Source organism: Mustelus asterias, unplaced genomic scaffold (genome assembly GCF_964213995.1).
Source record: "Mustelus asterias unplaced genomic scaffold, sMusAst1.hap1.1 HAP1_SCAFFOLD_451, whole genome shotgun sequence".
Lineage (NCBI taxonomy): Eukaryota > Metazoa > Chordata > Chondrichthyes > Carcharhiniformes > Triakidae > Mustelus > Mustelus asterias.
Genome location: NW_027590404.1, coordinates 354,556 through 368,636, shown reverse-complemented (window position 1 = coordinate 368,636; position 14,081 = coordinate 354,556). Strand labels below are relative to the sequence as shown.

General features: G+C 44.2%; 1 protein-coding gene across 8 annotated transcripts in view; it reads right to left on the bottom strand.

The window, feature by feature from the left end:
• Window positions 1-1,426: 1,426 nt before the first annotated feature.
• hnrnph3 (heterogeneous nuclear ribonucleoprotein H3 (2H9)) overlaps window positions 1,427-14,081 on the bottom strand; it is a 28,057-nt gene continuing 15,402 nt past the window's right edge. For 4 of the 8 annotated variants that reach the window (XM_078204791.1, XM_078204793.1, XM_078204789.1 and 1 more), the window contains one exon: window positions 1,427-1,540. Coding sequence is in view for 4 of the 8 variants with exons in the window: in XM_078204793.1 (XP_078060919.1) it covers window positions 1,527-1,540 (14 nt within the window). In the remaining 4 variants the exon portion in view is untranslated. Of the gene's footprint in view, window positions 1,541-8,491; window positions 9,977-14,081 lie in introns of those variants that run through there. The other 4 variants (XM_078204790.1, XM_078204787.1, XM_078204786.1 and 1 more) reach the window with 2 other exon arrangements.

The window sequence follows — 14,081 nt, the reverse complement described above, 5'->3', positions numbered from 1 at the left end:
GGTTTTGGAATACCCTGACTGGTGGAGACAGATTCAGCGAGCGAGTGGTTAGTATCTGGAGTGCACTGTCTGTCTGAGATTGTGGTGGAAACAGATTCACACAGCGAGTGATTAGGATCTGGAGTGCACTGTCTGAGAGTGTGGTGGAGACCAATTCACACAGCGAGTGGTTGAGATCTGGAATGCACTGTCTGAGAGTGTGGTGGGGACAGATTCACAAAGTGAGCGGTTAGGATCTAATGCACCGTCTGAGAGTGTAGTGGATGGATTCACCCAGTGAGTGGTTGAGATCTGGAATGCACTATCTGAGAGTATGGTGGAGACAGATTCACATAGCGAGTGGTTAGGTTCTGGAATACCCTGACAGTGGTGGAGACAGATTCACACGAGTGGTTAGAATCTGGAGTGCACTGTCTGACCATGTGGTGGAGACAGATTCACAGAGAGCGATGTTTAAGATCTTGAATACACTGTCTGAGAATGTGATGGAGGCAGATTCACACAGCGAGTGGTTAGGATCTGGAATGCACTGTCTGTGATTATGGTGGAGACAGATTCACACAGCGAGTGGTTAGGATCTGGAATGCACTGTCTGTGATTATGGTGGAGACAGATTCGCACAGCAAGCGGCTATGGTCTGGAATGCACTGTCTGAGTGTGTGGTGGATGGATTCATCCTGTGAGTGGTTAGTATCTGGAATGTACTGTCTCAGTGTGTGGAGACAGATTCACACGACGAGTGGTTAGGATCTGGAATGCGTTGTCTGAGAGTGTGGTGGAGACAGATTCACACAGGAAATGGTTAGGATCTGAATGCACTGTCTGGGAATGTGGTGGAGGCAGATTTACACAGCGAGTGGTTAGGATCTGGAATTCACCGTCTGAGCGTGTGGTGGATGGATTACCCAGTGAGTGGTTAGGATCTGAATGCACTGTCTTAGAGCGTGGTGGAGACATTTGTTTGAGGCTTTCAAGAGGGAAATGGATGTATCTACAAGAGGAAAATCTATAGGGCCATAGGGAAAAGGCTGGACTGTGGCACGAGGTTAAATTGGTCCTTCAGAGAGTTTTCACACATGACAGGCTGATTGACCTCCTTCTGTGCTGTAACCATTCTAGATTTCAGAGCATTGAAAGTTTAGCATGTCTAGTTTGAAGTTTTACTGTGTGCTGTGAGTTTAAAGTGATGGTTTCCATTGGGGTCTTTGCTGAGAAATGAAACCAGAAGGTGCTGGGCCTGTGTGAATGGAAGAGCAGTTAGCTTTCAATGGGAGGCCCTTGCCCTGGATTTCACTGCCGTACTCTGTATATTTATGATTTACGATAGTGTGAGTAAATAACTGATAAACTGTCATTACAAGTGCTTAAGCTGAAGTTGCTGAAGCAAGTAACCAGACACAAACGAGAAACAAAGCAGAAGGAAACCGATACTGAAGTAGAATTTATGGAGCCGGCAATGGACATTCACAATCTGCTGTGTTTACAAATTCTATCCAATCAAGCAACGCAACATGGAAATCAGCTTCTCACAGCAAGGCACCTGGAACGGAAAGAGAAATTGAAAGACTTAGAACAAAAACAGTAGTTATCAGAAAACCCAAATACTAAATATAACATCAGTTCCAGCAAAGACCTTGTAGCCACCTTCCTTAAAACACCATTGGAGAAAAGCCGCACCTTCCAGCTGCCGGAGAAATGTGCAAAACAGCAGGACTGAAGATGCAGCACCAGTGTTAGAAATCACTTACTAATGGCACAGGATCAAGGAACGTCAATCAAGAGGTGGAATGACAATTGACCCAAAGACTTTGTGGATGTGAGCAATTTGCCATTCGGCTCCATTAGGGGCATGGGTAACATAGTGGCTGCACGAGTAACCCAGACACCCAGGCTAATGGTTCAAATCCCACCACAGCAGCTGGTGGAATTGAAATTCAATCATTAAAACTAGTCTCAGTAGTGGTGACCATGACAACTATCATCGATTGTGATTCACTAATGTCCTTTAGGGAAGGAAATCTGCCGCCCTTACCTGCTCTGGCCTACATGTGACTCCAGAGCCACATCAATGTGGGTGACTCTCAACTGCCCTCTGAAATGACTTAACAAGATACTCGGTTCAAGAGCAATTAGGGATGGGCAATAAATGTTGACCTTGCCAGCAACGCCCACATCCCATGAAATAAAAAAGACAGTGGAATTTGACAGTGTGGGGCAATTAGTAACTTGCATCAGTTGTTTGGCTGAGGAAATTTGAAGATTTTCTTTTTTGTCCGGCATTTTCAGAACAAGCAGAAATACAGAATCACTGAATTGGGAGGTAGTGTTTGTGTTTGCACCGATGCTGCTGCTATAAGAGGCAGTTGGTGTGGTTGTAGGAATGAGGTAATGGTGAGACATTCTATGTTGCATCACTAAGCCCTTGTTTGAATGGAAGCTGAATTAGATGGTGCTAAAGTAGCAGGATGCAGAGATCAGGGAAGCTTGTTGCACAACAGTGAGTGGGATTTTCCACGCAATCCGCTGCGTGTTTCATGGTGGTGGAGGCAGCTTGCCATTGGCTAGCAGCAGAATCTTCTGGTCCCACCATTGTCAATGCAGCTTCCAGTTCAATGCCCCCTTGCCACTGGGAAACCTGGGGTGCACCAACGCAGGGCTGGAAGATCCTGCTGGCATGAACGGCTGGAAAATTTCAGCCAGTGTGTTTATGATGTGAGATTTTAGTTTTCACAAAGACTGGGAAGCAGACGGTTATCCAAACCTTCACGTTACCATTTCCCTGTCCATCACCAGACCTGAAATCCCCTCCATCTATTAATCAGCTCCCCCAGCCATCTCATTTACCATTCTCTAATCTAGACAGTCTGCCTCCTGTCACTAATCGCTCTCCTTCCTAAATGATGACTCCTCAACTGTCTATTTACTGGAGACTATTTTTGGATTGCTCCTCTTTGCATTCTGCAGTTTGGGATTTCTCGACACAAGGCTGATCTGATGAAGGATTCCGTCTGCCTTCTTGCCAGTTTGGATCAGGTGTCTCATCATTAACTGACACCAAACTTCCAAAAGATCCCAGTTTTCTTTCTGACAGCTACCCCTGCTGACCACCTCTCTGTTTCTCTGACAACAGCACATTCCCCCAAATGGAACTGCCTACTGCCCTGTTCAATTAGCTATCTATAAAATTAAATTCCCAAATAATCTGTGTTCAGTGCACTGAAAGACTTCTCCTAAAGTCAGAGGCTGAGACCAGTTTTGGTGCCATTTCAACTGAGTCAGCCTTGTTCAGCACAATGGCTCTGGAACTGCAGGGTTGTGTTCTCTCTGGACAGGGTCTTCAGTCACTGGTGGCATTTTAAAAGATTGATTTACTTTTTAACCTGTTCCAGAAGCAGATTATAACATCTACATTGTATTCCTCATTTCCAGGGTTTGGTGTGGCTGAAGGATAGGGATGCTACCAGCTGCAAACTGTGTGAAAAGGAGTTCTCCATCTCTACGAGGAAGGTAAACAACACAAATAACTTGACAGCAGATAAAGCTCCTTTGGGACGTGTAATCTCAGAAAGTTAGAAACCAAAATACTGCAGCTGCCGCCAATCTGAAATGAAAACAGAAAACACTGCTGTCGTGTCAGTGCCATTTCCTGCTCTTGTCCTGAACAGGGAAATTTAATCAACTTTGCTCCCATGTTCCAACCTTTGCTCTCCTTCGCATGGTCCATCTTCATTTTAACTAATATTCGTATAAGCCCAATGAACCATGCAGCAGCCTTGCTGACACTTCCTCATGATTCCTATTTACATTCCATCAGTTCTCCCAGCTTCCCGTTGTCCATCGCATCTGTTCTGATGATGCTGCTGCCTTCCCTACCAACTCTTTTCGACCAGTATTCCTTATTTCTGAACCAAGGAATCAGCCCCCACTGTGGTTGAGAGACCTCAACTATGTCCATTCTACTTCCTTCACTTCTGCTCTCACCCCTTCCCTCCCTCCCAAAACAATGATAGGTTTCCTTTTGTCCTCACCTTCCACTCCCACCAGCTTCCTTGTACAACAGATCATCAGTCCTGTCACTTCCAACTTTATGCCTCCACCAAACATCTTTTCCTCCTGTTTCCGCGTTCCAAAGGGAGTGTTCCTTTGGTGACATCCAGGTCCAGTCCACAATCAATCCTCCCTTTCCCACAGCACCTTTCTCTTCAAACACAGGAGATGCAACATCTTTCACCACCTCCCTTCCCACCATCCGAGACCCCAAGTAATGCAGCAATTTACTCATTTGCGAATACACTGCCCACGTTATGGCATGCACGGGAAGACATTTGGACTAGTGACAGCTTTGCGGAACACCTTGTCAGTCTGCAAGTGGGAGCTTGAGCTTCTGGCTGCAGTCATTTTATTTCCCCATACTGCTGCCACTTGCAGTGTTCCAATGAAGCTCAAGGAACAGCGCCCAATCTTTCAGCCTTTTACAGCCTTCTGGACTCACAATCTAAAATTGTTCAATCTATTTTAACTGCTGTCTACATCCTGCCTCTGCTGGTTTTGGTTCTCTTGTTTTTTGGACAATAGCTGTTTATTCACACCTCCTCCAGCCACATTTTTGGTTTCTGGTCCCATTGTCATGCCCTTTGGCTTTGCAGCATAAAATCTTTTGTCATCTAATCTTTCACAGATCTCTTTCTGTTCTTTCTCCACTCTCCCTCCTTTAACTTGCTTAAAACCAATTGCATTTCCTAATGTTTCCCAGTTCTGATGAAAGGTCACTGACCTGAAATGTTAACTTTTTCTTCTTTCTCCATAGACACTGTTAGACCTGCAGAGTATTTCCAGCATTATCTGGTTTTGCCTCAAAATTATAACTAGGCCATTGAGGGGTGATGGCAGGAAGTACTTGTGCAGAGTGGAAATCTGAAACTCTGCATCCCCTACAACCCACCACCTTTCTCCAAACCCACCAAAAGCTGGTGAGGCAGGGAGCTGTAACCATTTCAAAACAGAAATTGATCATTTTTTATTAGGCAAAGATATTCCGAGTTATGGAACCAAGGTAGATGGGAGTTAAGATCAGCTATGACCTTTTGGTATCCGCTTGCTTCTATTACACATCTTGTCAATGAAGCACTTTTCTCATTTCAGCAGGATGACCTTTCACCTTGGGCCAAATCCAGTCACCATTGGTTCAAAGCTCCTTGAAACAAACACTAAACGGAATATGTAGAGCAGATGAATCAAATTCCATCCAGTGAATCAACAGCACAGTGGTTTGCACTGCTGCTTCACAGTGCCAGGGACCCAGGTTCAACTCCAGCCTCGGGTCACTGTGTGGAGTTTGCATATGCTCCCTATGTCTGTGAGTTTCCTCCAGGTGCCCCGGTTTCCTCCCACAGTCCAAAGATATGCAGGTTAGGTAGATTGGCCATGATAAGTTGCCCTTAGTTTCCCAAGATGTGTAGGTTAGGGTGATGAGGGGAAAATATGTGGGGATAGAGTCATACAGCATGGAAACAGGCCCTTCGGCCCAACTTGTCCATGCCGTCCGTTTTTTTTTAAAACCCCTAAACTAATCCCAATTGCCTGCATTTGGCCCATATCCCTCTATACCCATCGTACTCATGTAACTATCTAAATGCCTTTTAAAAGACAAAATTGTACCCGCCTCTACAACTACCTCTGGCAGCTTGTTCCAGACACTCACCACCCTCTGTGAATAAATTGCCCCTCTGGACACTTTTGTATCTCTCCCCTCTCACCTTAAACCTATGCCCTCTAGTTTTAGACTCCCCTACCTTTGGGAAAAGATATTGACTATCTAGCTGATCTATGCCCCTCATTATTTTACAGACCTCTATAAGATCACCCCTCAATCTCCTACGCTCTAGAGAAAAAAGTCCCAGTCTATCCAGCCTCTCCTTGTAACTCAATCCATCAAGTTCCGGTAGCATCCTAGTAAATCTTTTCTGCACTCTTTCTAGTTTAATAATATCCTTTCTATAATAGGGTGACCATTATAATAGGGGTTACGGGGTTAGGGCCCAGGTGGGATGCTCTGTCTGAGTTGGTGCAGACTCGGATGGGCTAAATGGCCTCCTTCTGCACCGTAGGGATTCTATGAAATCTATCCTTTGACACCTATCCCACATTACACCTGCGCTTGGGAGTTTTTAATTGCTCAGTGTAGAGGGAATATTGTTTTGTACCTAACCAATGTACATGCCTTGGGAGTATTTAACATAGAAACTTGATATTTGAATTCAGAAAAACATTCCTGCCTTGATGAGAACAAAAATATTGTTTGTCTTGGGGTGAGCTTCCCAGCTATCGTTATCATACTAAGATCCATTATTCATGAGTGATTTCTGTGTATGAAATTGCAGTCTGCAGAGACTTGCTTTTGAAATGTTGTGAAGCTGCAGATTATTCCCATGAGTGTTCCTCCACCCTCTTACTGCCTGAGGCTTAGGTTCTGGCTCTTAGACCCCTCAGCACTTTCCTTCACCTTGTTCAGCTGCAAGCGTAGACAATCATTTACAGCAGACAGCTCACAGCCGGCACCCAATCCTGTCCATATAATTTTCCTGCCTGAAGAACGTAGATGAAAAATTGGGAAGCTCTATCTGAGCATCTGTCTCTCTTCTCTTCAAAGTAGTTGGATTTATCATTGTCTAAATCTTCACCCATTCTTCCTGCAACTTCATTTGATTCTATCCAATCAGATTTCTGCCTGGTGCAACTTTAATATGTCAGTTTCCCCATGTAAGGCTCAACATCTCATCCACTTCCTTTGCTTTGGTTTGTTACACTGCCTTTCTGACATCCAGGCTTGATGAGCAGAAAGACAGATACAATATCTTCCGTGCCCTTGCACAACTCTGTTCCCTACCAACTGACTCTATCCCTCCTAGCAACTGACCCAAGCTGAACCAGACTGTTTGCAACCTTGGCATCTGCTCCAACACCTGTTTCCACCCTCTTAACATTGCTGACGACATCCCTGCCCTCAGCTTATCCATTTGCTCCAGTCCTATAACCCTTCACTAATACAACGTCCATCAACTCTGAAGCATTCCTGATTTCCTTTGTCCTCACCATTGGCGGTTGTTCCTGCAGCCATCAGTTCCCCAAGCCTCTGATTTACTCCACTTCCTAATAGCCCACATCAGACCAAGCCAGTGGGGTTGGAGTGTTTTTCCATCTAAAGGCAGCACATAAATGTTGATGGTGAATTTTCTTGTGTAAAGTATGTCACTGCAGTAATGTTGAAGCTCTAATTTGTCATTATTCTCTCTAGCATCACTGCAGAAACTGTGGCGAAATCTTCTGCAATGCTTGCTCCGACAACGAACTTCCTCTGCCCTCCTCTCCGAAACCTGTGCGTGTGTGTGACACCTGCCATGCGCTGCTATTGCAGCGATGTTCCTCCAACACCACCTGAGATTTCAGGCCCAGCCTCATGCAGGCAGTCATCAAGCTTAGATCTTTGGACAAGTTTGCCTTTTTTTTTACAAATCTGTGGTCCCCATCAAAAATGCTGAGCAGCTAATGAATGTACTATAAGCAGGCAACATGGGAGACTGACAAACTATTATAAATGATTCATTGACCTCTGATCAGAACCCTAAATTGTAAGTGGAAACTCCTGCCCCTCAATGCTGTAAAAAGGAGGGTATTGGATGGAGACTGTGTTCCTGGATACATGAAATAGAAATGATATAAAGGACTGTATTTGTAGAACTAAATTATGTTAATAGTGTAGGTAAATGGTGTCCTAGATTCTTTAGTTCACCTTCCAGTTACTTATCTAACCTGAGGAGCTAGAGCAAGGTTAGTACAAAACACTGAAGAAGATAAAGCATGAACATGCTCTAAATTTGATGATTGTTCTATGGTGATCCAGTAGCAAAATGGATTTGGTGGGGAATTGTGTTTAAGATTCCCATCAGGTGTACAAGCACATTCCTGCTCAAAGCCCATAATAACCCAGAACAGCAGCAAGATGTGTTTCTGATCTACAATAATCAGGAGTAAATGGGGTTTATAGGTTCAACGTGAACTTGCAATTTCTTGTTCAGTGAAGTATTTAGCAATTTTATACCAGTCTCATTTCTACAGATTTTTGGGCAGTTACAGCACTGCTCCATCCCACTGACTCAACTGCAAGCAGGCACTGATTTAAGTCAGTATAATTTTAACAATGTGATTGTGTTTGCTTGAAAAGCTGAACTTGTCTGGTGTATGATTTGTTTGTGCCTTTCCAATTACACTAACCAAGGAGGCAGTAATGGGATGACATTTTTGACTTCTCTGAATTAATCTAATTGTTTAACATCACAGTGCGAGTGGTAAACTGGTGTCTATTAACATGGTGGCAGTAGTGGTTTTATATTAAAATCTCTACCCGTTCAAAGGATATTTGTCATTAAAGATTGTTCTAACTCTATATACTAGTTTTGTTCCTTGTGTACAGATGAAGTTGAATACTCAGGTCTGTAGGCCACAGGCTAAAACTGTCCTTTATTGGTAATTAAGTCTTTAAACAATAGCCACAATAGAAAATAAAACATATTTCAAACATCCCTCACCTTGATTGATCAAAGAAGCCCACTACGTATAAATGACTGGGTTAAAACCATTTATATAACCTGTGTTAATCCTAGAACCCCTACAGTGCAGGAGGCCATTCATTCAACCCATTGAGTTTGCACTGACTGAGTATTTGATTAATGCCCTATCCTACACATCCACAGATGGTCTATTTCAGGAAAGGTATGAACTCCCTGCTCCTGTAAATAATGTGGGCAATCACACGGACAGTGAAACAGGAAGTTTACCCCAGTCTGTGGAGTAGAAACTCATACCTAGCTGACCATTGTGTGCACCTTAGCCCCAACTGACTTTTAGTAGGTTATGAATTGGTTCAAGCACTACCTATTGCAAACTGCTGAAGGCATGAGTACTAACTGTACTTAACCAACTGGTACTGAATATGCAAATTACACCAAGATTAGCAGTTGGACTTGTAATACATTTACACTTGCTAACAGCTACATATTTGTACAGAATTCTGCAGACAAAGGAACATGTCCAGGCATTGTACCTTTTTGAATTAAAAAGCACAGGGGCCATCACTGCAGTCACCTGTTAACCAATCGGCACCCTTTTCACATGCAGTATGAATCATCACTCATCCTGATGAGTGCATGAGGCCATTCGGCCCATCACATCTGGACCAACCAAAATCCCACATATACACCCTGCTAATCCCCCAACACTAGTGTCAATTTAGCATGGCCAATCAACCTAACCTACATATCTGGTCTGTGGGAGGAAATCCACACACACATGGGAGAACGTGCAAACTTCTCAGACAGTGGCCCAAGCCAGGAATTGAACCCAGGTCCCTGGCACTATGAAGCAGCAGTACTAACCACTGTGCCACCCCAAGCTTCAACAGCATATTTCTTTTCAGCAATACTCAAATCCTTTAGTACTAAGCACCCATTAAATATTTTTTACTTAACATACTGCAAATTTTAATTTAATCACAAGCTCTTAGGACCCTGTTTTGTAATGAGACTACTGCCAGTCACAATCAACCATTTCAAAATAGTTTTAAAAATTTTATTACACGTGGGATATTTCACGAGAATTTTCTTACCACAACTAAAGGAAAATAGAAGCAAAAATGAAATCTGAAAATTTGAAGGAACATTATCACCAACTTAAAATTGTAGTATACAGATCCTGTTATAGAAACAGAAATATTGACTCAGAACTGTAAGTCCTGCAGAATGTGAAAACAAAATGTCTAGTAGTGGCCAGTGTCATCTTGGGGTTGAGCAGAATTACTGGTACATCCGCCATGCTCCGCTCCCACCCATGCCCCCCATTCCTCCCATGTTACTCCCCATTCCCATGCCTCCAGAGTTGCCGTAGTATCCCCCAGCACCGTTGCTGCTTCCACCGTGACGACCTAGAATGAAGAATTCAATCGTAAAGCCTACAAATCTTTTTAAAACAGCAATAAATGTTGCTAGTATGTCGAGTTACATAAAACTGGGGTAATTTTAAAAAGGGAATTACTTACTTTATCCTGTAAAATATTCTTCAATTAATCAAAATTTTTCATTTTACTCTAGGATACCTGTAAGTATTTTGGTTAAAGTGCTATAAGCCTTTTAGCAAGAAATCCAACACACAGACATGGATCCACTAAACCCTACACAAACTTGATTTTTATTCATTTGTGGTGCGAGGATGCTGCCCACCCCTTTGTGGCAAAGATGGTGGCAAGCCACCCTCTTGAACCGGTGCCATTCATATGGTTATAGGTACAGGACATGCCAGGAGCAGCAACAGGTATACCTAAAATGTGGTGTCAACTAAGCAGGACTACACATGAAGCAATTCCACAACAGATCAGATCTAAGCTCTACAGTCCTGCCATATCCAACCGTGGATGGTGGTGGACAATCAAACAATTCACTGGAGGAGGCAGCTCCACCCTCAATGATGGAGGAGCCCAGCACTTAAGAGCAAAAGGCAAGGCTGAAGCATTCGCAACAATCTTCTACCAGGAGTGCTGAGTGGATGATCCATTTCAGTGTACTCCAGGGGTCACAGCATCACAGATGTTGGTCTTCAGCCAATTTGTATTAAGTGATATCAAGAAACAGCTGAAAGCACTGGATATTGAAAAGGCAATGGGCCCTAACAGGATTTCAGCAATACCCTTGAAGACTCGTGCTCCAGAACTTGCTGCGCTCCTACCCAAGATGTTCCAGGACAGCTACAACACTGGCATCTACCCAGAAATATGGGAAGTTACACAGGTATGTCCTTTATGGGTATACAAGTAACAGGACAAATGCAAAATCGGCCAATTAACACCCCATCAGTCTACTCAATCATCAGTGAAGTGATGGAAGGGGTCATCAACAGTGCTATCAAGCAGCACTTACTCAGCAATAACCTGCTTACTGACGCTGAGTTTGGGTTCTGCTGGGGTCACTAGACTCCTGAACTCATTACAACCTTAATTCAAACATGGACAAAAAGAGCTGAACCCCAGAGGTGAGGTGATTGCAACTGCACGTGACATCAAGGAACCCTAGCAAAATTGGAGTAAATGGGAATCAGGGCAAAAACCTCCATTGGTTGGAGTCATACCTGACACAAAGGAACATGGTTGTGGTGATTGGAGGTCAATCATCTCAGTTCCAGGCTATCATTGCAGATAGTCCCCCAGGGTAGTGTCCCCAACCATCTTCATCTGCTTAATCTATGACCTTCTATCATAAGGTCAGAAGTTGGGATGTTCGCTGATGACTGTACAATGTTCAGCACCATTCACGACATTCAGATATGCAGCAGTCTATGCCAAATGCAGCAAGACCAGGACAATATCCAGGAGTAGGCTTGAAGGTAACGTTTGTGGCATGCAAGAGAGAACCTTACCATCACCCCCATGACATTTAATGACATTACCTTCAGTGAATCGCCCACTAACAGTATCAGAAACTGAATTGGCCATATAAATACTCTGGCTAAAAGGTCAATTGCTAGGAATTCTGTGGTGAGTAACTCATCTCCTGACTGCCCAAAGCTGTCTACCATCTACAAGACACAAGTCAGGAGTGTAATGGAATACTCTCCATTTGCCTGGATGAGTGCAGCTCCAACAACACAAGCAGCTCGATACCATCCCGCTTGATTGGTAGCCAATTCACTGAATCCCTACAGTGCAGGGGTAGGCCATTCGGCCCATTGAGTCTGCACTGACAATCCCACCTAGGCCCCATCACACAACCCCAAATATTTACCTCACTAATCCCTCTAACCTACACATCCAGGGATACTAAGGGGCAATTTGGCATGGCCAATGCACCTAACCCCCTTTGGAGTGTGGGAGGAAACCCACGCAGACATGGGGAGAACATGCAAACTCCACACAGACAGTGACCCAATCTGGGAATCGAACCCGGGTCCCTGGCACTGAGGCAGCAGTGCTAACCATTGTGCCATCCGCCAATCAGCTCACTGCCACCTTCTCAAGGGCAACTAAGGAAGGGCAATAAATGCTGGCCTAGCCAGTGACATCCAAATCCCATAAATGAACAAAAAATGCCCACAATGGTTTTCCATGCATCTGCTGCCTTTGTGCTTCAAGGTGGTAAAGTTCATGGGTTTGATAGATGACGTCGAAGGGGTGTTGGCAAGTTGTCGCAGTGACACTACCGAAGGAGCACATGCCCTGGAGCTGAGATGATTGGCCTGCAATAACCACAATTATCCCATTTCATGCTAGGCATGATCTAACCCAAGCATGCAAACAGGAAACAGAAGGAATAAACAGGTCTTTTTCCCAACTGGCAGGTAGTGAAAATCACAGGGATTAGTGCTGGGATCCCCACTATTCACACATCAATGAGTAAGTTGAGATGACACAAAGCTGGGTGAGCTGTGAGGAGGATGTAGAGATGTTTCAGTGTGATTTAGACAAGTTGAGTGAGTGGGCAAATGAATGGCAGATGTAGTATCATGTGGATAAATGTGAGGTTATCCACTTTGGTAGCAAAAACAGGAAGGCAGTTTATCATCTGAATGGCATAAATTAGGAGGAAGGAATGTGCAACGGGACCTGGGTGTTTTCATATACGACTCGCTGAAAGTAAGCAGCAAGCAGTAAAAAAAGACAAATGGTATGTTGGCCTTCATAGCGAGAGGATGAGAGTACAGGAGCAGGGATGTCTTGGTGCAATTATATAGGATCTTGTTGAGGTCACACTATGAACATCGTGTGTAATTTTGGTCTCCTTATTGGAGGAAGAACGTTCTTGCTCTAGAGGGAGTGCAGAGAAGGTTTACCAGATGCGATTCCTGGGATGGCAGGACTGACGTACGAGGAGAAATCGAGTTGGTTAGGATTATATTTGCTGGAGTTCAGAAGAATGAGGAGGATTCTCAGAAACCTATAAAATTCTAACAGGACTAGACAAGGTAGATGCAAGAAAGATGTTCCCAATAGTGGTTGGGGGCATCCAGAACCAGGGGTCACAGTCTGAGGATACACAATAGACTGTTTAGGACAGAGATGAGAAATTTCTTCACCCAGAGAGTGGTCAGCCTGTGGAGATGAAGCTGGAGCTGTTGAGATGAAGTCCCGTCTTCACTTTTGAGGGCAGCCATTCGGCCCATCAAGTCTGCACCAACCATAATACCATTCAGGCTCTACCCCCTTAACCCAACGTATTTACCCTTTTCCACCATGCTAAATAGGATAGATTCAGAGCAGATCTAGCAGCTCAATGATGGACATCAATCCATGAAGTGCAGTGGGCAATCTGCAGCAACAGGATTGTATTAACCCACAATCTGTAACCTCACTGCCCAGCATAAACTCTGTCCTCTGTTCCAGAAGCAACAACATGTATACCTAAGTGATAGCCCAACTTGGTGAAGCTACAAAGACATCACATGTATGTCAAACAGCAGAAGCAGCATGCCAAATCTCCCACAACCAATGGAGCAATTCAAAGTCCTGCCACATCCAGTTGTGAATGATGGTGGACAAACTAACCAGAAAAGACTCCACAATACCCCCATCCTCACATCAGGGAGCCTAACACATCAGCACGACTCAAAGCTGAAGCATATGCAAACAGAAGTGTGGCAATTTTAAAAATGTATTCACGGGATCGTTTGTTAGGCCAGCATTTACTATCCATCTCCAATTGCCCTGGATAAAGTCCTTCTTGAACTGCTGCATTCCATGTGCTGTGGGAACATCTACAGTGCTGTTCAGAAGGGAGTTCCAGGATTTTGACTCAGCGACAATGAAGGCATGGTGATATTGAATCATAGAAACCCAACAGTGCAGGAGGCAGCCATTCGGCCCATCAAGTCTGCACCAACCATAATACCATCCAGGCTCTACCTCCTTAACCCAATGTATTTACCCTATTCCCCATGACAATGGGGCAATTTACCATGGCCAATCCATCATACAGTGGTAACAGTGGTAGCACTGATGCCTCACAGCGCCAGGGACCCGGGTTCTATTCCTGGCTTAGGTCATT